The 25,313-nt window shown below is 37.9% G+C and overlaps 1 protein-coding gene across 1 annotated transcript in view; it reads right to left on the minus strand.

The window, feature by feature from the left end:
* Positions 1-22,991: 22,991 nt before the first annotated feature.
* Positions 22,992-25,313, minus strand: part of LOC307251571 (uncharacterized protein) — a gene marked incomplete at its 3' end in the record, with an annotated part of 29,950 nt that continues 27,628 nt past the window's right edge. Inside the window, exon 22 of the mRNA XM_080028943.1 lies at positions 22,992-23,090. Coding sequence (XP_079885069.1) covers positions 22,992-23,090 — 99 coding nt within the window. The remainder of the gene's footprint in view (positions 23,091-25,313) is intronic.

The raw sequence follows: 25,313 nt of genomic DNA on the forward strand, positions 1-25,313 counted from the left end.
TCGACCTATTTCCTCATCACCTGTTTTTCACTTTTTTTGAACCTGCGTCTGAAATGCTCTATTTTAGCACCTGTCGTCCAAGCCCCCTTCCAAAATGTATACTTAAATGCACAAGCTCTGAAAAAGTGAGTTTTTCCAAAATATATTCCTTTTAAAACACCTTGTTTAAATGCACCCCAATGGTGCTAATGGGCACCCCAATGGTGCTAATGGGAGTGTTCTGTTAACTATAGACTACACGGAAAATTGGACTTCAACATATACATTTGAAATTGTGTTATTTGGATGAAGGGGGGTTGTATTATGGACACATATGCTTGTCAGCCTAATACAGTGTAGGCTTGAGTGTCTTCATGAAGGCTAAGAAGGTTGAAATTAGTTGTTTAAACCTCATGATGTCAAGAGACTTTTAATGAGAAAATGTGCAACAGATGCATTTAATTTGCTCATGCCTGTCTGTCTGGGTTTATGAGATACAGAAGAATGGCAAATTGTCTGCAACTCTACTAAGGGATTCAGTTTTTTCAGCTGTTACTGTAATAACTGCTTAAAGAATCAATATTTCATTTAAACATAAGAAAAGCAATTACATTGACTAAATTAATCTGTGACAGTAGGCATTGTGACAGCTAATGTAAGTCCAAAAGTGTTGAACATTCTGCACAATAAATTGTAGTTTTAATCGTATTTCTGATTTCTCCAGAACAAGGAAACAAACTATTGTTCTCACTTGCTGCCTGCCCGCATTAACGTCATTTTTACCCATGCTCATACCAGTGAATGTATAAATATATATTTCTACCCTTTACACCTGTACCTTAACCTTCCTCCTGTGTTAACTTCCTGCTACCATCCATGGTGTTAGCGGGTCGGTTTCGACCCGTGTCTGAAATCAGCTGTAAAAAACACTAAAAACATATATCTATCATCCTTTTTGTTTCTCATCTCTTGGTCACCTTGTTAGGATCCCTTATCCATGAAAATATTGTTTTTAATATTTTTGGTGGAGGAGGCTGGGCCTTTTTTTAGTCAGTATGCGCCTCAATTTCAATAAAAAAAATGGTCAAATTAACCTCAAGAGAATCATATAAATAAATATTTGGTTGTTGTGTTACCTGATTATTACTGAGGGGTATTAGAACACATTTCCTAACAAAATTTGTTTTATTTATTTTTTCATATTAATATTATTGACCTTTTTAACATCTATGGTGTTACTGGTCAATTACGACCCATATATATTTATTTCAGAAAACAGCAAAAAAACTTTTATTTCAGCATTACACAAACACACAATGAAAACCAGAACAAGTCACAACACAAAATATAGATTTTTAAGGTCAAATAAACAACAACCAATCAACAAATCAAACCAATCGAAATCAATTACTAGTTCCAAAACTAGTAAAAAAAAACTGAGTAAAAGTCTCTGTGTGCATATGTTTGGTTGTGTGTTCAGATGTGTGGCAAAGAGCAACACTTTCAGTGTTCTTTGCAGAAATATTTCTTGCAGGTAAAGCACAATACTTTTATCTTTCTGTCCTTAGTGCTTCGGCAGACCTGACACCTCTTATTTTTAGAATCAGGTGGCCATTTTCAGCAAAAACTTGATCCAGAACTTGGCTCACTGTATATCTCCTCATTTTTGAATACTGCAAATAGGAGATGTGCACACTGCAAGTCACCAACTCTATACTGAATTGACCTCACACGTCTGGATATGCCCGTCTGTTTGTTTCGCTTTTATGCAGGTATAAGGGCAAAAAAAGTCAAAATGAGAACCTCCCCAGAGCTCACATGATTGGGAGAGGAGCTGACTGTCATTGTGTTGGCTGACAGTGCACTTAAGATTTCAGTTTTGGCTCTAGTTATTGTTTTTTACATCTTATTCTATAACCGGGTCGAAAACGACCCTAACACCACAAGTGTTATAATTTCCACCAGAGCATTTTATAATTAAGTGAATTTATTTTTATTTTTTTTATTTTGTTGAAATAGAGGTTCCTGACAAAGTCAAGAAATCTTGATGCAATAAACAAAATGTAAGTTGTTCTTTTATGCATTTGAAATCCAAAACGGGTCGGTGGCGACCCTAACACGAGAGGAAGGTTAATCAGTGCAGGACTCTGGTGGGTCATTCCCCCACTTCAGTCCAGACTGAAATATCTCAAAATACAAATGCATATGCATTTGGAAACATGTCCTTTGATTTTGCCCAGGGAACATCCAACTTGATCTGCGACAACCCTAACATTCCCTTAAAACAATCACCATTGCCAAGAACACTGAAACAAAATTTGGTCTCAACATTTAGTTTCACAACAAATCCTTTAACTGCAAAAAATTATCTTCATCTTGTGTGACTGCACAGTTCAGGCGAACCTGCCACAATCGCAGAAACAGTAAGCTCTTCAGAAGATAAGGTCAATGCAACAACACGGATGATCTTTCTTTGACAGCAACATAATATATTGCAAGTAATAGAGACTTTTAAAGAAACCTGCTTCTTTTGAGCCATTATATACTGAATGTAGTTACGGAGAGCTTTGAGCAAAATAGTTGTTTGCATCCATAGCAGTGACCAACTCTAGTTTTTGTGAAAACTGTGAGGGACGGTGGATACGCGACACACACAGATGCCATGTACACATGACTTTTTCTTGTAAATGTAAAACTGGAACCTATCAGATAGAGCAAGTGCTTCTGCACCATAGGTGTGGTTCCTGTCAGATGCTCTCAGTGTCTCATGTCAAACTGCAAAATGTGTTCTCTTGACCAGGCCAAATCAGAAGGGGGATGGAGTGACCTCATATGCCCCGGTAAGGCACCTGCATGATGGCAGTCGGTGCAGGAGTAATTGAATGTCACTCGAGTTGACAGCCCTTGTGACAACCAAACACCTGCTGGTAGGACATGTGGATTTCTGAGAGTGAAAGAAGCATGGAGAGTGTTCAGAATGAATCACTTAAACCTTGCCAGGATGTAGTCGTTGGTGGTAAACCACATTCTAAACAAAAAAAACTGAACCATGCAGTACATCAAAATATACTGTATATACGTAATTCCAGTTCTGGCAATGATCATACCATAATGAGGTCAGGCTCAATAGTTAATATTTCAGAACTTGAAGACAATTTTTTTTTAGATTGTCTCTTTTTACAATTGTGGTTAGGATTTGTTTTATTTGTTTTGTAAATGTTGAAGAGCATTGTTAAGCATTTTTAAGCATGTTACAAAAAAGATACACTTTGAATTTTGAACATCTGTCAATCTGCATTGAGAATCAGCTTCACAGTATAATTCTTTGTGTCAAGTACTCCCTGGCTCAAAGTGGAATATCCCGGTTCAGCAAATACACGGTTCATTCACTTCCGGCTTGTCGAGGGTGAACAGCTATTTACTGAGAGCAGCGGAGAATTCAGATTCTGATAAACTCTGAAAATTCTCTGAAGATGCCCAATAAAGGAAAAAACACTGATAAGGAAGAGGACAAAGGCTTTGCCGAAGAAATGAAAAAACAGTTGGCAGACTTGAAGAAAGGAATGTTGGCAGAGTTGAAGAGAGAAATAAAAAGTGAGAGGGAGAATGAGCGAGCAGTGCGGAAGGCTGAGCTGGCTGGAATTATGGAAGAAGTGATGGGGCGTTTTGAGGTTAAAATCAAAGAGAAAATTGCTGCTGGTCTGAAGCCACTGATGAACGAATTGAAGGAACTTCATGCCGTCAATGTGAAGAAAGATCAGCTTTTGAAAGAGCTTGGAGATAAAATTGATGAACAGGATCAACAAGCAAAAAACAGAGATGTGATACTGACTGGTATGGTTATTAAACCAAGGTCGTATGCAACTGCCGTGAGTGGAGATGAAGAGGGCGATACAGGGAATGTGTCGGTGGAAAACCAGGTTGAAATGTTCCTGAGAAGCAAAGGCATTAGTCTGGATCTGGAGAACGTGGATTCCTGTTTTCTTCTCCCGAAGGGAAAATTCGCCAAAAAGCGTGCTGTCATTCTGAAATTCGTGAGTAGAAAGCACAAGATAAATTTGCTCAGTCAAGGCAGGAAGCTTAAAGGCGAACAAATTGGAATGAGCGAAAATCTAACCAAGAGAAACGCTTATTTGGCCTATCAAGCTAGAGGGTTAAAAAAATGTGGACAGGTCCAACAAACTTGGACGAGAGATGGAAGAATCTTCATCAAAATGAATGGAGCTACACCCGAAGAAGCTAAAATTGTGCAAATCAGAACCGAGGAAGATCTGGTTCAATTCCGGAGGGAAGAGGACCTGAACGACTCAAGCAGCGAGGATGAGTAACACAACTGATTGGATAAATGATCATGAAAGGCTAGAGTTATTAGCTAATCATTATGTGGAACCCACATTTTCGGACCCAAATGAAATAATTGACCCAGACAATCATTTCTACAATATCGGGAATAGAGACTGTCATTACCATACTGAGGATCAATTCATAAGTCGCTTTCATTCAAATGGGAAATTGTCCATCATTCATTTTAATAGCAGAAGTCTCTACACAAATTTTTCACAGATTAAGGATTATCTACAGAAATTCTCCAACCCGTTTAACATCATTGCTGTATCAGAAACATGGATTAATGATGGCAAAGGCATGGACTTCCAATTAAAGGGATATAAACTGGTTTGTGTCAACAGAATGAACAAGAGAGGGGGAGGAGTGGCCCTTTTTGTGGATGAAAATATAAGGTTTGAAATCGTAAATAGCATGTGCACTGCAATTGATAACCTTTTGGAATGTGTGACTATTGAAATTCTAATGAAGGATAAATGTTTAATTATCAGCTGTGTGTACAGAACACCCGATTCAAAAATGGAAGACTTTATAGAATATGTGGGAGAATTGTTTTCTAAGTCAAATCAAAAGAAGATATTTATCTGTGGGGATACAAACATTGATTTACTAAATACTACTAATTCACTGACTGAAGAATTTGTAAATACATTGCATGTTATGGGTATTCAGCCCTTAATTACAAGGCCAAGCAGGATTACAGTAAATAGTGCCACGTTAATAGACAACATATTTACGAATGTTATGGGGGATGAAATAGAAAGTGGACTCCTGATTAATGACATAAGCGACCATTTACCTGTATTTGCTATATACGATTGGAAACAAAAGTTGCAGCAGAGAACAAACAAAGATATATTTGTAAGGTTGGAAACTGATGAGAGGATAGAAGCACTGAAAAATGACTTATTGACGCAAAATTGGGACTCTGTATACAAGGGGAAGGATGTTAATGCAAGTTTCGATTTATTCCTGCAGATATTTCAAAGGCTGTATGAAAAAAATTGTCCACTAAAAAAAAGGAACTTAAAGCAAAGACATGATAAACAGTGGCTAACTAAATCCTTGATAAATGCTTGCAAAAAGAAAAATACATTGTACAAAAGATTCATAAAAGCAAGGACACCAAAGGCGGAGTTAAAATATAAAATCTATCGTAACAAGCTAAATAGCATTCTCAGAGACTGTAAAAAGAAATATTATGGTAAGTTGTTAGAAACAAATGCAAATCAACCCAAAAAATTGTGGGATATAGTAAATACAGTGTTAAGAAATGACAGCAGAATACATAATTATCCTCAGTATTTCCATGAAAATAACGTTAAGTTTGAATGCATGAACACTGCGGTAAATAAACTAAATGAATTTTTTGTTAATATTGGACCTAATTTAGCAAAAGGGATCTGTGGGAAGAGTGTAGGGGAGTCTGGCGAAAATGAAGCGTCTCTTCAACACTCCATGTTTTTGAAGCCAGTCGAGGCCAACGAGATAAGGGAGATATTGCTCGGAATGAAAACAAAGACCTCTAGAGACGCGCTTGGGTTTCACATGAAAGTAATCAAATGCAAGAAAGTATTATTAAACCCCTAGCACACCTCTTTAACCTATCTTTTCAAACAGGAATTTTTCCTTCTAACATGAAAGTAGCTAAGGTTATACCATTACATAAGAATGGTGATGAACATTCATTTACTAATTATAGACCAGTCTCACTTTTAACACAATTTTCTAAAATTCTGGAAAAGTTATTCAGCAATAGACTTGATGAATTCATTACTAAACATCAGCTTCTGTATGACAGTCAATTCGGCTTTAGAAAGAATCATTCCACCGCACTGGCCTTGGCTGAATCGGTAGAAATTATTAGTAATGCTATTGATCACAAATTGTACTCTATAGGAATTTTCTTAGACCTCAAAAAAGCATTCGACACTATTAATCATGACATCCTTCTTAATAAACTGGAGAAATATGGCATTCGAGGTTTGGCACATGACTGGGTCAGAAGTTATTTACATGACAGGAAACAATTTGTGAAATTAGGGGAGTTCACATCGACATGCTTAGATATTGTTTGTGGGGTCCCTCAGGGGTCAATCTTGGGGCCGAAATTATTCCTGCTTTATATAAATGACATATATAAAGTGTCGAAAGTCTTAAGGTTGATTTTATTTGCGGACGACACAAACATCTTCTATTCGGGGAAAGATCTGAATAATATGGTTGAGATCGTAAACAGTGAATTGACTAAGTTACATGGGTGGTTAAACCGAAATAAGTTATCACTAAATTTAGAAAAAACTAAATTCATGATGTTTGGCAGGAGAGCATCAGATGTTGCTGTAAAAATCAAGGTAAATGGGATTGAAATTCAAAGGGTCAAGCAACACAAAGTCCTAGGGGTAATAATTGACGATAAATTAAGCTGGAAACCACAAGTTAGCCATCTTAGGGGCAAAATAGCCAGGAGTATTTCTATACTTTGGAAAGCACAACATTGTTTCAATCAAAAGGCCTTGCTTGTATTATACTGGAGTTTAGTTTCCCCACATCTGCATTACTGTGCTGAAATATGGGGAAACACTTACAAAGGTACATTGCACCCGTTGGAGATTCTTCAAAAGAAAGCAATACGAATTATTTACCAAGCCAATTACAGGGCACACACTAATAACTTTTTTATTGAAGGCAGAATTCTCAAATTACGTGATGTGGTAAATTACCACACAGTACAAATTATTTACAAGGCTTCAAAGAAAAGCCTTCCTAACAGTTTACAAGCAATGTTTGAAGACAGAGAAGTTTCGCATGATTTAAGAAGAAAAGGTAAATTCACTGAGAAAAATATACGGACCACACTTAAATCCTTTTCGATATCTGTAAATGGTATTAAGCTGTGGAATGGACTTGATGAAGTTGTCACAGGGAGTTGCAGTTTGCGCAATTTCAAAGCAAATTATGTTTCAAAAATTATTGAAAATTACAGACTAATAACCTGAGCACAATGTCAATGTCACTTTCATTACAATGTTGTAACAAATAATACAGGCCAGCAGACAGACTTGTTTTGGAATACTTTTGCAGAAGTGTTTAGACTACCAGTTTAGTAATGGAACAGGCCAAATACAAGGCCACTTCACACTTTATACACTTGGCATTGTCACAGAAAAACTGAACTGTGCTGAACTGATTTTAAAAGCTGAAGCAATTAGATTAAAATTGACTGTGTATTGGACTGCAGATTCTTAAAAAAAAAGTATGTGTATGTGTATGTATATGTATATATATATATGTATATATATGTGTGTGTATATATATATGTATGTATGTATGTATGTATGTATATATATATATATATATACATATATAGCTATATATATATAAAAAATAATGTTTTTTGTTTGTTTTATTTTTATTTTGTAACAGTAATCTGTGTATCTGAATCCGAATTTGATGAAAATGGGGGCGGGACCTGATAAGCCTTTGGCTTCTTCCGTCTCCCTTCGGACAACACAAAGTATGATGTATGAATATTTGCAAGAGAAAATTGTGTATTGTGTGGAATTGTCCGAAAGAATACTAAATAAATAAATAAATAAATTCATAAGTGAAAGATTTAAATTAGCTATGTGACTTGAGTAAAACTCATAAACAGATACATTTTAACTCCCTTTGTTAAAAACAATAACAATACACATGTTGTCTGGTGGACTGAAAGATACATCTGCTATCATCTCCATGCGTCATTTACTTCTGAGACTATTTAATCAGTGGTATCTAAAGGCTGTCTCACTTAAGATACATACAGACTTCCGTAATACAGTATGTGCCTTGATCTCATTTAATCAAATGCCAGAATATTATTAATGTTTATATGTTTGCACCTCATATTTTTGTGATTTTTCTTTTAGATCACAGCTGTTATTTATGATATTGTTTATTTCTCCACTGTCCTGATGAGCAATCAATAACAGACAACCCAGAGGAATCACATGGAATCACGCATGGGGCCCCTTTGCCCTCTCCACATCTGGTTTGACATGCTTCTCCTGTGTGTCCGCCCAGTTATTGTCTTGCTCTGTCAACCCACTAGGCCCTAAATAATCAAGCATGGAAAGGTTCTTTAGAGCAGGGATTGCGATCAATACAGGGAAGTGGAATGTGATGCTGGTTCAGTGCCACCTTCTAGTCATAGACCATTTCACTAGAATCGATAGCTGTAGCGCACGCTTACGACAGGAACACAAGTAGGCCTACTAACGGAGAGACTGGGAGGGACCATCTAAATGACAACATTCTTTCAACCCAAGCTTGGTATGTTTGTGCGCTATATCCACTGACAAGACCAAAAGGCCAAACAATTCAGTAGAATAATGGTTGTAGTCATTTAAGTTAGCAGAAAATGTCACAACTCCAACCAGCTCCTATCATTCATTCTGTTTGGTATCTTTTACTTTCATTCCAGGGTCCAGACCTTATTTGCACCATACCACCATTCCATCAGGTTATTCTGCCCACATCGTGCTAGGTGTGTTGCCTTTAGCAGTGATAACCTCCCCTTGCCTGCATTCACTACCATAGAGTAAGCCTATACTTTTATTCTGTGTAATGATTTTGGGTTCACCAAGGACTAGCAAACCTTGCAGTCAATCTTACATTACAACTAAAAGGTGTGTAAAGATATAGTCTCCATATATGTAGTCCACAAAGAGAGATAGATAAATAACTCAACTGTTAATTAATCCCATTCTTACAGTCATACATGAACGTGACACTGTGGAGTGGCCCTTGAGTGTAAAATAGTGCAGCAATGATGGATGCCCAGCCCACTTATTCATAGTCTAGGCACGAGCTGCAATTAAATAGTCTAAAGTGGGGAAGTCAAGGTGATGCAATGGTAGTAACATAGCCAGCCAGCAGTGTTTTGTAGGCCTCCCGAGCCACATTTTGGTGAATGTGTTTTCTGCCTGGTTCAAAGGAGACAATCTGAAGACCATCTGAAAGATGCTGACATACAGTACGCAGCATAACAGCATGCCCCATGCGTAATCAAGGGAAACCTGAAGACGTTATCTGATGAAACACAGAGGAAATAGTGGAGAATATGCAAGAGACATAACTCTTTTGAAGTTTATGAGTACTAAAATCCTTTTTGTCACTGACTTATAAATAAGGCAGTCAAGGCTACCCAATGTTTATTCATGATTCAAAATCCCACATCATTATAGGACTGATCTCTATCAGCGAAGGCGTTTCTTGCTGCTGGGATCCTTTTAAACTTCAGACAGATTGTTTTTAGCTCGTACACAAACTTCCTTGCTTATAATTGCTTGTTACTAAGTGTTTTGATTTCAAGGCAGGACCTCCTTCCTTTGCTCTTTACTGTATGCAGCAGACCCATCACTAACACGTTGCTATAATGCTGAGGGGGCAGACGCAGTCCCTTTGCTCTGCCTTGTCAAGCAGCGGGGGCAGAGAATGGCCACTCTAATGGACAAACACACTGCTGGAAGCATCAAGAGTCAACAAGGCCAAGACATGTTGGGGAGGGAGGAATTCTCAAAGTGACACTGAATGAAACACACTATATGAAACCTTTGTTGCAACATACTGTATATTGATGCATTAACAAAACTATGGGCAGTTAAATAAGGATGATGGCAAAAACATATATTTTCAAAGTTTTAGTTTGAGTAATTAAAAATAAATTGGTGTATGGTACATGTTGAACTCTTCAGAATACAAAACATTTAAAAAATACTAAGGGTATCGATCAATATTCAACTGAAAACAATGGAAGGGAGTTGAATATGAACTTGAAAGTGTCTACTATTGCTTTGAGTCCAGACATTGCATTGTTTGTCTATTCTAAGAGAGTTTGCAGTGTAGCCAATGCATGATGATAAAGGACAATAGCTTGGAGGAAAGGTTTCCTTTATAACAAATGGGACACTCTGTTCTCAACAAATTCCTAATCGGTCAAGCTGCTTTTAACGCAGTTCTAATCACAGTTCTATCTAATGATGGCCAAAGCATCCATATGAAGCCATAAAACCACACGCTGTGGGAGCTGAGAGAATAATTACTCCGAGGTGTTTCCCACACACTGTGAAGCGGAGCCGGTCAAACCACCAGGTCATTTAACCTTTCTCACCTACAGATGAATCCTGAAAGTCATGCAATAGCCATACTGTGAATAAAATATCCCCGCATAATGTTCCATAAAAAAACATTGTTAATGAATTAAATTGGATAATTACAGCTGTATAATAATTCCAGAAGTTATTTGGGGATGATGTGTTTATTTGTGTATTCAGCATTCCTTTCTACCTCGTTAGTATTCTGCTTTAGAATGACTTTTGACAATGTGTGTGTTTTTGTGAGTGCATCTCAGCTACATTAGCAGGCGGATGTTTTGAAATATAAGTGTGTTGGTGTAGAGTAAATGTGAAAGTTATTTCGGATACACTAAATAATGTATTGGAGTGGTATCGTTCTTTTCTTTTATTCAATACATTTTTGAATGAAGTTTGGGAGCGAATGTTTCATTTTAGCTATAGGCTACATTGTGGGTTGGAAGCTTCAACACAAACAATAAAGCTCACAATTTTAAGGGACTGGTATACCAGAATTCAGCAGCACTAAATACCTTGCTGGCATATTTTTGACATATCACTTTCATTTTTGTTCAGTCTATATGACCTAAAAAAAATGCATTTGAACAAGATATAAATTATGCTTCAAACACTGTCTAACACTGTTCTGGCTCACAGATCATGGAGACATCTCAAATGTCTCTTCAATGGTTTCACTCATTTTGGTAGATCACTTTTCATTCTTTGTTGGTCCACTGTCTTTGTTGTTGGTTGTCATTATTTTCTGATTGTCTTTGCCCTTTATATATGTACTACTATTCTCAATCATAAAATATTCAGCAGGATATCCAAAACCCACACAGTGGGTTCACTTAGATATGATAATGTAAATTGAAATGATCAGCAGCTTACTTTGTGTTTTACCTTTCTGGTAAGAGCCTATGGTGTACTTATAAAGCCATAATTGTTCCATCTAAGCCCAGTACAGATCCTTTGTCTTATAAGGAGGAGAACAGCCAAAAGCTCCCCTCCCCCTCTCCTTCTGTCCCCATCTCTCTTTCTCCCTTCATTGTGCGCTGTTATTTTTTGCAGGTGCATCTGCAGTGATCTATTTTTCTCTGCACATCTTTTAATGATTCATGTTTTGGGGTTTCTCGCCCCCTCATTCCAAAAGCTTGGTGAACAAAGAGAGAGAGAGAGAGAGAGAGAGAGAGAGAGAGAGAGAGAGAGAGAGAGAGAGAGAGAGAGAGAGAGAGAGAGAGAGAGAGAGAGAGAGAGAGATCAGAAGATTAAGTGAGCGATGTGGGCACAGGCTGAACAGAGCACATTATTAGAAGCACAAAACATAAAGAGGAGCAAAATAGGATTCATTTTTAAAAAGAGTCGCAGAGCTTGTAGGATAAATTCTGAAATGTGTTGTTCGGTAGCGAGGCGTTCGCTGGAAATAGTTGCTGAGCGTTGGAGTATTTGCTTGGTATATGGTCAGAGGCTCTGTGATCCACCGGAGGGGGAAGAAAAAAAAATGAAATTTCAGCACAACTGACTCACTCAATACATACATTTTTTATGTCTGTATCATAGCACATCGGTTACTGAAAGAAATGGGGATTTTTTTTTGTCCAATGGCATTGTGTTTTGAGAGTATAAGGAACAGTGGATGGAGAAATTAGATCACATTGTTTGTTATGAAATTGATTATTCATTATTGTAGCAATTAGTATTACCTTGAAACACATTTTAATGCATTCTTTTTTTAATGAGACAGTCTACACACTATACTATCTTGGCCTTTTGTCCCTCCCCCTCTTCAACAGCCCATTAGAATGATATCAAAGCCTTTACATTTACCACAGAATATAATCTATGCTTTTTCATTTGATTTCATTTTAATATGTAGACATGCATGTCAAACAAACAACTAAGAGTAAATATACTGTATTTAGTCAAAGTAGCAACCCCGGCTTCATTTCTACATCCACCACTGTGGCTAGTTTTCATTACAAGTGAGTGTTCCACTTAATCGAAATGTATGTGCCATTGCAGAACCATGGACATTATTGCCCGGATAATGAGCCCCTTTTCTATGTCCTCATCTGGTGAGCATGCATAGGCTGAGGCTGTCATCACAATTGTTTTTCACCATCCTTCATTTACTCCATCCATCATTGCGCCTTTTAATCCAACAGCAGCCTAGCTTCAAAGTGTAAAAGGTGCACCGGGATGCTAATGGATATGAAAAAGTACTCAACAACCTCAACCACATAGAAATAAACATTGTTTTTTGAAAACATATAGAGAGGACATCTACGAGCAAAATGTGTCAATGTTTTCATATGAATTATCCTGCTATGTTTGTGCGTAGCACCGAACTACAATGTATACAGTTGAAGGCAAGTAGTATATGTTAACTGTGTTGGTGTTCTGTATCCTGGAAATGCCATTGTAGCTGGTACAATGATTTGTTTTAGGTCTAGGAGACCGTACAAACCCTTAGCTTAGTATCAGTTTGTTTAGGGGAAGAAAAATAAGCAGACATACTCTAAACCAAACTACTTCAAGGTTAAGGGTTATTATTTCTGGTCCATCAGGGTCTCAGCTGCCCACTTCTCTTGCTTATCTTTCCACACTCTCTATCCTCAATGGTGCTCTTCTGACTAGCTCATATCAGGTAAGACTCTTTTCAGGTTTGGCAATACATCAAATGAGAAACTGAGACTGGGAAAGCCATTAGTGACTAATACACCTTTGCTTATATATATATATATATATATATATATATATATATATATATATATATATATATATATATATATATATATATATATATATATATATATATATATATATATATATATATATATATATATATATATATACATATATATATATATGTATATATATATATATATACATATATATATACATATATAATTTGTATTTATTTCTTGGTTCTGAGGCTGGTATTAAGTGCTTAGTCACAATGTGGAATACTGCTCTGCTCTGGTGGTTGCTGGTTGGTGACTTTCTAACCCAGATGAAAGAACTATTACACAGCAAACTAGTACAACTGGGTTTTTCACAAACATGTAACGTTAAATTTGTTTTAGAGCCATAAGGTGCAGTGGTGTAATCTTGCATTGTTTCTGTGGTCCTCTTGATTTCATTGTTCGTCAGAGAAACACTCCTACCATGATTCCGGCTTTTCTTTGAGAAACTAGTATAGGTTTTTTAATAGTTTTTTTTTAGAAACATGATGTTGTAATCTCTGCACAATCCCTAACATCACAGGTGACCACAGATCCCCTACTGTTAAGCTGTTCTGTCTTCCTCTTTTCAGAGATGCCTCAGAACTTTACCAGTAACTCTGAAGGACCTGCAGTTCTCTCTCAGAATTCATATTTCAGAGCACTGTCTTCAGGTGTTCATATTCATATTAGACTGTGCATGGTCTTATTCAAATAAAAGACAATGGAGTGACAGTGATGCTGTAAGTACATGGTAATGTATTATAATATAAGCACCAGCAAATGTATTAGGGGGAAAGCTCAAATAAAAAAAAAATATATATATATGGGATGGTCAAGGGTAAGGTGAAATAGGCCTCAGATGTTCTCAGATGGTAAGAGCCTTTGAGATCCTCAAGCCACATTATAGCTGTACAATTATGCGAAGCAGAAGAGCTAAGTATACAAGGTCAGTTACTTACCTTGGATAGCATGAACACTGAACATATGGCTTTATAATCCTTTGAGAACACACTACCTCTTAAGCTTCTATTTCAAAGCAAAGAGGCTGTCTATGCCTGTGCAGAAGAGCGAGTTACAGCTCTCTTCCTGTGCCCCTATTCAGAACATCACAACCTCTCTCAATGTGGAGTGGCATTCGTTACACTTGGGTGAGAAAATTATTTCAAGGTTCGTATGAGGAGGTTAGGCTAGTTCATTGTATGAATAGGCAACCCACCCCCCCCCTCCCCCCCCCACACACACACACGCACACACACGTCTTATAATGTTAGCCAAACCTTTATCTTTCCATTGTACTCCCTCATCTTCTCATGAATGATGCTGAAAGAAAATGAAATATGAATCCCAGACATGGGGATTGCATGCATATGACAAAGTGATTTGGTTCATGTATTCATGGGAAATAGTAATGTAATATTTAAATATGTATAGTATTATATGAAAGTAGGTCAAGCACATTGAAAATCAGAGCGACAAAGGATCAGTCGGATCAGTATCTGCCAAAGTAACACTTCTTAATAGTAATAAAAGGAGGAAAATAAACAAGTTACCGATGTTATATGACATAATTGGCTTGTCTGGAAGAATATTGCTGATTTTATTTGATGGACTGAAGTCTGGCATGTACTGAGTGAGTCCTTGTTATTATGAGTCATGTGGGTCAGTTTCTGTACCAACCCAGAGAGAAAGACGATGTAAGCCTTGATGGGAGGAAAGGCAAGATAGTTTGTTGGAAAATACAGCAATGTCACTTAGAAATCTGAGAATAAATAACATTTATTTTTTATTGTAGTATAATTTAATAATGTGCTTAGTTTGTAGGATATACTGCACACTCACATTCTCTTAAACTAAGTTTGTTTGTATGTATGAATGTTACATACATTCCAGCTGTCATTATAATATGATGAAATGCTATTTGTTTATGTGATTTTGTTTTTTTAACCTAAACCTGTATTTTCTTCATCTACAATTTCAAATATTGAAGTATCATCGGCGAACAGTATTTTAAATTTAAAGTAACCCTCTCTTTCAGAAAAGTCTCTACTCAAGTTTTTGTTGGCAGTATCAATCTGTGAAAAACTTTGTCTCTGCTATTTCTACGATGTATATAGTGTGATTGCATGATGTGGAGTTAAGGCTGGAAATTAGACTTGGCAATAATTGACCCATTTTTTAAAAATATATGCCACCTTTTGGAAAAAAGTGCAACCAGCACAATGTTACACTGGACAAGGGAGATGGTCAATGTTTTTTTAAAATGTTTTTTTTTGTGCCACTTAATGCCCTAAGCTTGCCTGAAGCCCCTGCCAACCACAATGTGCACAGCAGTATCTGGCATTGTCAGTCTGTCCAGGTCACACAGGTTGAATGAATTGACAACTTTGTGTGGATGTCCCAATATTTCATACAACTTGACAAAGAGGATATATAAGTTGTTACTGGGGCAGATATTACTAAAGGCAAACATTTACAGAATATAACACAACTATGGCATAACACTACGGCCCTTCAGTGCAGTGGAATACTGTGCAGGGTGCAACAAGCTCCGGTTGTGAAGGCTGGTCTAAGGTCAGTACATCAGAGAACATACTCACACTGAACTCACGATGTGTTAATGCTAATACATTTCATTTATACGCATTTGATGGTGCTTAAATATAGCTACTACTGTGCTTTTCTAATGTTAATGTATAAGCTAGTGGAGTGCAACTGGGATCTACTGAAATTATCACATTTTAAGGACACTGTAAAGTGTTGACCGTATGTACTTTTTTGAAATGCGTATGTTGATAGTTGTAGTACCAGACTTGAATGGATTTTGAACTGTTTTTATAATGTATGCAGTTATCCTGATTGTTCTATGTGATAATTGAATTGATTTAATCATTTAAGTTTTTAGTTTAGTTGTAATGTGATCACCTTCTGATGTATACAGCTTGACAATAACTCCCTCGCAACAATACAGTAAAGCCTAACCTCCTCTCACATGCAAAGTGTTGCAAATTCAAGGTACTGGGTAACCAAAACAAAATATTAATTGGCATTGATGGAGTTTAGGGACCGTGGAAGACTTAATACTGTTGGTGAATTATTCAGAACATACGTATTTCTGAAATAAACTGGAGTTCTTCAAGGCTCCGTCCTTGGGCTTCTTTTATTGAACATTTACATATGAAGGCCAAATCATGCAAAATTGTTAAAACATTGCATCATTTTTCAAATTATACTCAAAGTTCCCTTGAGATCACACTGTGCGTCTACAGTGAGAAGCAGATATTTGATTACCAAGTATTCCGATTCTAACATGAAATGCAACATTTAAAAAACAAAGGTTGAAAGAGGGCAAAGAATAATGTTGGTGTCCTCCAAGTTTTAATCAATATATTGCTTTAAGGGTCTTTGTAGTGTTGAAAGCATAACAAGGATGGTACATAATTGCTGGGATATTCTGTGTGTCTACTAACTCAAGAAAAACTGAAAAATGTATTCCTGTCTATCTTTACTCTTCAGGCTGGATGGAAGCTGTAGGACCGATGCCTATGAGTGTTAGAAGTAGAAGATAGTGAACAAACAAACCCAAAATGTGCTGCAGAGGCTGAAGGTTGGACCAGAGTTGTGGTTAAGGACATGAGAAGAGAGTAGGGGAGTGATGTATTCCACAGATAACCACTAAATCAGAATCTCTCGCTTTGAAGAGGGCTCATCACAACAGAGCAGCTGCAAGGAAAGGCAAGGAGTTTAGCACTGTATGTGTGCGCTAGTGGCAATGAAATGCACAAGGGATAAATGCAATGCATGAACACACATGCACGGGATCACTGCAACATTAACACACACCGTCACACAACTATAGTCCTTATAATTAACCTGGCAAGGTAGGTTGTTTATAATTTTATGATGAATGCTGTTTTATTATTCATTTCAAAAATGTATTAAACATTAAGTAAACATTCTCTATGTCGATTACAATTTGAAATGTATTAATTACATTACAAATCCAAGTAATTCTCCATTACTGAGCGAGGTCACTGGAGGTTCTCTTAATTATTTGCAGTGCTACTTCGAGTGTGATGGTAGCATTGGCATTGGCCTTTTTGGTGTGTTGAGTTGAGAGACTGCATTTGCAGAGAGGAGTTTGTTCTCATGATAACTTGCTAATATGTCAAATCAATGTTGTGGCATTTTCATTGTTTTCTTAAGATCCATTTAGCATCTTAAAATCCAGGATTGATGAATTGTTTTATTCTGACCCGTTTAGACCAATTTTAACCAATCAACATATTGTTAAGTAAACATTCAGGTTTACTTAACAACGATAGACTGCTGTCAACAATAGTCGAGCAGCACTCTACACTTGTTCTGTAATTGTCTGTAATCAGAATGATTATGCTCTCATTTTTGAGAAACCAAGTTAATGGTAAGAAACGTAATCTTTATTGTGCCCACCTGCCGAAACAAAATTGATCTAAAATACTAAGAGAACACACTTTAAGAGTTTGAAGCGGGTCCAATCACACTTGACGTGTATAGGGTTTTGGAGGCAATATGAGTGCAATTATGTTGTCAGCCAATCTTTTGAAAAAGGGAAGTGCAGAGATGTGTCCCTTTTTTAATGGTTCTCATTATATCTTGCCATAAAATGTCACTCTGAAATCTCCCTGTCTCTCTTGGGTGCATTTTGGTATTTTTTCCCAGATGCTCTATGGGTAACTTTCTTCAAAGCAGAAACATGTTCAGTCATTTGTTGCAGTACATCACATAACATAGTCTTGGTGTCAGTCTCTCAGACCATGTGCTGCTCTCCAGAAAAGCAATTTTACACCCATGTTGAACTATCCTTAAGGCAGAAATCTACTGGCAGTTCCTTCACTGGCACTAACCTCAATAGAGCACACCGCATTGTTGCTGTCAGGATACATGTTTCCAGTACAGGTGTGACTCACCCTTTGTTAGCCGGAAACTCACACTCAATATTTTTATCCTTTCCTCTGTCGTGTCACCACCTACACATATTACCTGACTTCGGCAAGTCCATGCAAGCTCCCTGAAAAATAAAGGAAGTCAGTACAAAAAAGCTGGATAACATACCATCAATCGTTGCATTGCAAAATATGTTTTGTGTTATGTCACAGAAATGACAGATGTTACGGATGAACAGTTTAAGACTGTCCAACACTGAAAGTTGAATTTTAAACATGTTTTTCCTGAATGTTCTCAACATGGTGGCTTTAGTGACTTTAACCGCAATATGTAATGCATTCAGGCTTCTGTTTCAAAACACTTACACTTTCTCCATTCATATATACCAGACATTAGATTAAATCACCGCACAATCCATGTCTGGCCAACTCGTCCCTTACAACGATTATATCTGGGGGCAGTGCTGCCATGCATTGCTAAACTCATCTGTCCGCCATGTTTATGCAAGTGCCAGCTGTTGTTATGATACTTACTCCAAGTTGTAGATTCGTGACTGATTTACCAGCTGAGGAAGCTAAATGGTAGAAGCCAACTATTCTCTAATTTGTGGCGAAAACTGAAAAATCCACTATTCTTGTCAGCGTTTAGCATGGAAATCCAGACCTGCCGCAGGCAAAACATTAATTTGCTCAGCCTGTTGGTCTGGACACGTGACGATCCATTGGAGCTCATTAACTATGTTGGGAAAATTCCAACCTGCCAAAGAGTTCTATCTGATATGGGTGTGCCAGAGCCCTATGTATGCGATCGTGGGCGGACATAACCGGATGACAACATGGGCATGCACCGTCGAAGCCGCGATAGTACACAAAGATGGCTGCGGATACGTTGTTTGAGTTTGAAACGGCTTTGGTCTCAACACTTAACAATTAGGAAGACGACACTCAAATCTTTCATTAGCAAGAAAGAAGAACTTTCTGTTTTGCTGACCGACCATGGCAAAAGTTTAATTTGCCAGTTAACCCTGTTGTTCACTAAACGAACGGGGCTGAATATGTCATTGTTGTTAATTGATCGTAGTGCTATCCAATTGCATGCAGTGGTATTTGAAATGCATGCGTAGGTGCCGCCCCTTGAGTTGGGAAGATATATTGAAAGTGGCCAGACCCTATATCGTCTAGATGTGGGTCTGGATTTCCAGGCTAGAAGAGTGTTGGTACATTTGAATTTAAAAGGCAACACCTGGCACAAACAGGAAAACATTTTATTATTATTATTATTATTATTATTATTATTATTATTATTATTGTTGTTGTTGTTGTTGTTGTTGTTGTTGTTGTTGTTGTTGTTGTTGTTGTTGTTATTGTTGTTGTTATTGTTATTATTATGTATTTGTCACGTCCTCTATAACACACACTACAACACTGTCTACTAATAGGGCACATAGGGTCAGCGGCTGGGCCGATGCAATCTCTGAGCCACAAAAAGTCTACTTTATGCTCCCACTATTAATAACAGCAGTGGAAGCAGAGAGCAAGTGGAGGGAGAAGAGAGGTCTAAGTGGGTAGGCATTAATCAGATGTGTTGAGGGCTGTGCCAGAAATGTGCTAGTAGCTATGTGTTATCTGGTACAAACAGCAAAATAGCAACTACTGTGCAGCAACAGAAGAATGTAAAGTACATTGTAGAAGTATGTGGACACCCAGATAGTACACCCATATGTGAATGTTGAACATCCCTTTCTAAGACTAAAATGATTCAATTGATGCTCATATAGCTTAGAAATGTGAAACTCTAAACAATATTTTGGAACTGGCTGCAGTGATTTGCTTCCATCCAGTCACAATAGCATTTGTGAGCCCTTATGTTGGCCAGAGGCCTGACTCACAATCTAATCAACCCCCAATGGTGTTGGGTGGGGTTGAAGTCAGCCCCCTGTGCAGGCCTTGCCAAACTAATGAAAAATAGCCCCAGAACCAACATATGTAGACACCGGCAGTCCTAAAATCAAAATGGGTATATTTACTCGAGTACTGTTCTTAAGTTATACATTTGAGGTAGCCTTTTTGAACTTGATCCTTTCCATGATAAGGTATTTTATAATTCAACTCTACTACATATCGAAGATAATCATTGTAATATTTACTTCACTTCATTTATTTGACAGCTTAAAGTTTATCATATGTTGCGGTGACAGATCAAACCTTGATATGTACAGCATGTTGATGCAGTTAACATCTGCTTAGCTCCTCTTCTTCTCAGCATGCGATTACCTCCTTGTCTCTATCCTCATCATCACTGCTGATATGAAGTTACACACAAGCCTGTTGTACATCATCTCCCCACTGAAGCATGAAATGTGTCTGTAAGAATTTTGACCGCAGTTATTACAAGGAAAGAGTCAACAAAGTGACCCCCACTACTGCCCAGGGATATTTCAACATTGCGTAACTCAACCATCTGCTCTGTTACCCTCTCTCTCTCTCTCTCTCACTCACATTCACACACACACACACACATACACTTTCTCCAAGACCGTCTCTCCCTGGGGTGCATATGCGATGCAGCGATCCAACACTAATTCTACTGCCTCTGCTCAGTATAATCCAATCTACTCAACTGGGGGAAACAGAGGAATTGGCCAAAGAGAAGATGCCCCACAAAGAAATAAACACCTCTAGTCTTCATGACAACTGCTTGATTGAAACTTGCCCTTCACACATACAGAACTCTTTTTTTTATTGCTAAAAATAAATTACCTTTTACAAATACAGTATATATGAGGATAGGCACTGTGCAGTCACTTGGTTATACTTGCAAATAATCTATGGGTTTATGCCCCATTTTTTCTAAATCAGAAACTTAACTTTAATAATACAAAAAAACAGAATCACTGATTGAAAGAGCTCCTCCTTTGCACGTCTCTCCAGAGATTTTTAAGAGTGTAATCGTTCTAAGATTCTGTCTGCTCAATTTCCACCAGAAGAGCATGCATATTTCACCCTCTGCAAATGAGGACTCTGCCATGAATTCCTTGATGGCAGTGATTATGACACGTTAATTAGAGAGATGGTTATGTGATGATGATTGTCATTATTGTGCCCTCGTCAAAGGCTGTCAATCATAAGCTCATGGCTCACAGCTAATAAACATAATAAGGGAACAGCGAGAGCTTTTTCTTTTAGAATGTATGTAGGGATGGGGCCGATCCGATCCAGTATCGGGTCCGATATGGCCGAAATCTGCGTATCGGATATCGGACTGTGTTTAGATCCCGGAGTTTTAGATTGTATTTACCCCTGTACAGGAGGTTCCGGTACCAGCTCTCCGTTTAAAGGGTCCGATTCCTATCAACCTGAGGGTATTACCCGTTCAAGAATAACAAGGAATAATTAAGCTGGTGGCGAGGAGACACGCCTAGCTTTTTCTAACTGCCTTCGTCCTGATGTCTACCCTGCTTACACTGGCCCATCAGCAGGACCGAATAGCCCTCGGGTCCTACTACCACACCAGTCGCATCAGTTAACGGCAGCTCTCCTCTAAATGATCCAGGCTCTTGGTATGGTCGCTAGGATAGGGTTTTAATGGCCAGGACAGCAGGCCATAAGGGTATGTTTAGTTTAAAGGGCTAGAAGTAACCTATAAGAACCATTTGTAGATGTAAGAACACACTTTACCTAGTACATTACAACCTCTAAGAAGGTAAATGATCAAATGTCCACAATTAAATCTTAAATGTAAGATTAATTACAGCTCCGATATCATTATTATTTTTTTTTACTTTTAAAGAGCGAACGAGCCGCGCGAGCATGTGCCAACGTTCGGTGGAGGGAGAGAGGACACTACTTTCTAATTTGACAAACAGTACTTATCAGTTTGTTAGTCAGTGAGCTAACCAAAGCCTAACCTACGTCAAGGAAGTCGAGGCTTCTGCACTGTGACACATTCTATGTGAAATAGAGCCAGAGAGAGGAAGACTGTGCAGATAAACACACCAACACATATTCTAGTGGGGCAGAAGAGATCATTGAGAAGGATTATTTTTGTGTGACTCTATAATTTATATTTTCATTAAAATATTGCATAGTCTGCCTTTAAGATAAACCTATATGCATTTGTGTATATTTCTTGCTATTAGAGTTGCTTAAGCCTTCCTAGCCTTACACATAACATCACCACCAACACATTTTTTTTTAACAATTATGATATCGTATCGGACAGTATCGGTATCGGCCGATATCCAAAACCCATATATCGGAATCGGATCGAAACTCAAAATAGTGGATCGGTGCATCCCAGTATAAAGCACTGAGATGCTGGTATAATGGGTTGCATTCTCCAGACAACGTGTCTGTAACGCAAATGAAAGATGAAAGCATTGTGGATATTTTTGCATGAAGGCATGACTTTGAACATGTTCACCTAAATACATGGAATATTTATTTAACAGGTACACAACGATGGGGAATATGCAATTACTTGAGCAAATACTGATTCTTGACTTAGTATGCAGGTTAATCATAGTCAAGGTAAAGTGGGCAATTAAACATAAACATGCACGCAGTGTAGACTACTTAAGAACATTGAATGTGGGATGAATCACTGGTTGCACCTGGCAGCAGTTAGCCAGGACCACTTCAAAACCCTGAGCTTTGAGTAAAAAAAATAATAATTACGTTTCACGTTTACTGTCTAAAATAGAAGCTATTTCACGCAATTGCATGAAAGCACATATAGTATCGTTGTAATTTTTGATATAAAATTATCAGGACAGTTAAATTGTTGGTTGAAATTAGAAAGAGGGAATAGGGAAGAGCTCCGACATTTCTATAACATCCTAAATAGAATGCCACAAGCCCGATTTTACACCATACTTTTTCCCCCCACTTCTCCAAGATTTTCATTAACTGGCTGTGACTCCCATCCTCTCCTCTGCAGACTCCCGCATCGCTCTGTTCCACTCCCTTCCCTTGAAAATGTAAGTCACGCAGTAAGCAGATTCCTGAAGAGCAAGGGGGAGGCAAGAGGAGAGAGAAATACCTCCGAGGATTAGTAACTAATCCAGGCTCTGGTCCGGGAGGCTCTGGCCTCTGCCTCCCGTCCTTCAAAACACTGGCAGCTCTGTCGACAGGGTCACCGCTAATGGGTGGGGGCTGCAGGGGTTTACAAGGGAGGACTGATAGGGGTGCTCGTTAGCAGGCCAGGGGGGTTTGAGCTGCTTGTGTTAACGAGTTAGTGAGGATCAGCTGCTGTTCAAGTTCTGTATGTAAGGAAGAGCAGCAGCACTGAAGCAGATTCAATCTAAGAGTCCAGGTTATCAGTTCAGGGGATTTCTTTGTAACACAAAAAACTCAATATAACTGAAACAGTGCAGTGTGATTTGTTACGATTTGACTCTGACGTGATTATTTTGTTGCACACAGATTACATAAAGATTAAAGTTGGACAAATCAGCAGCCATATATGTTTTCATATTGCACCATGCTTGTTGGATGAATACCTGCAGGACTCGTTGTCAACATTCAGAATATTTTTTTCCAGCAAGAAGAGACAGGAGAGTGGGGGGCATTTTGGGGGAAAAAAACATGTTATTTTCAAGGAAACTGTTGACAACAATGTATGCTACTAAGGTTTTCCCCCATGATAATTGCAGCTACAGTTTTAGTTACATTGAAATCACAAGTAAATTAGCTGATAACACATGCAATTATATACTGTAATTTAGTTGGAAGTTACCAACAGCTTCAGGTGCTTACCACCCCCTAAGTGAAGGGAAATTAAAATGGATTACAATACGAGTGATGATCTGGTGAATGGATTCACATATAAAACAAAGGGTCTTGAATCTCATTTTAATTAGAAGTGGATATGAACGTTATATGGGGCCAAGAGGCACTGCAATATGTACTGTATGTCCAGAACAAAAACAAAAAGGCACAGGCATGTTTAGCAATTTCAATGAATTGAATTATTAATGTAACCAAGTTGATGTTCATGTCAGGAGGGCAGCTAAATTGCTTATTTTACAGCGGGTCATAATAATTACAAAGTAGTGTATGTTTTAGTTGAATGTATTGTGTTCTTGTCTTGCACGCTGTCCAGGGTGCTGAACTCTGGTGCTGAAGCTATGGCTTTCCCTCTGTGATCCCCCGCAGATCCAGACTCTTTGCCAATAGTTTGCTGATCAGCCTCAATTTTCATTATGTGTCAACTGCAACACAGAAAATAAACACAATGTTTTTTGGAGTATTTATGATCTCAGAAATGTCACAGTGTTATTGTGTATATGCCCCAAAACTAGGCGTCAAGTCTTTCCTACATGTTCTCCGTCTAAAATTGGGTTTTCACTCCACCACTCTATGTCTTGTCTCACAAATACATAATTACATGACTGATGTGTGTGAAATATGGATAGCTGTGTGTGAAAAACGAGTGGGCATCTCCTTTCCTTCTAAGTTTGTCTGATCCTTATTTTTTTTAAACATAGACGATCAATAGAAATGCTGCTCACCACTAAGAATTACAGCGAAAGACAGTGATTTATTTGAGCACAGACCGCAAGAAATCAAGTTTGGCCATCTTCACTCGGCTAGAGTTACAACATGCCATAGCAGTCAGATTTCTTGCTTTTTAATTGTTGTAGTTGCTGCTAAGGGAGAACTGGACTGTCACACCTGTCATCTTTTTATAGATTTTCACACCTTGAGGTTGGAAGGAGAATTAAATTAGTGCTTAGTGTAGGAAGAAGCTTATGAAACAGTATCTGGGGGAAGAAAAAAGTATGCCATTATGTTCCTGCTTTTTGCTTATTTGTGGAATCAGTGATTACATTCAGTGCAAGGCATGTGTGCTTCCTGTAAGGGGAATGTGATGCTCTACCAAGGTGACAGCAATATATGACGTGACATAGCATGGCTATTACATTTCATTTTCTGTAACTGGTGTGTTTGGACAAACAAGCAATGAGCAAAGCTACATAAGAGAGCTATCCACCTCCTTTTTAAGATCAGCAATTATTATTAGAAATATCATAGAGCAGACACTTTTCTTCAAAGGTATAAAAGCATACATCACTGTATCATATAGGTACTGTTTAAAATGTACAAGAGCATAACATCTTAGTCTAAAACCACAGCATTCTAAATAACAAACTATTTATAAAGTGATTATGTAGGACCCAAATACATATGTAGGCCTTATTCAGAGAAGACCTGTGAGACCATTT

This window comes from Ammodytes marinus (genome assembly GCF_949987685.1).
Source record: "Ammodytes marinus genome assembly, chromosome: 1".
Classification (NCBI taxonomy): Eukaryota; Metazoa; Chordata; class Actinopteri; order Uranoscopiformes; family Ammodytidae; genus Ammodytes; species Ammodytes marinus.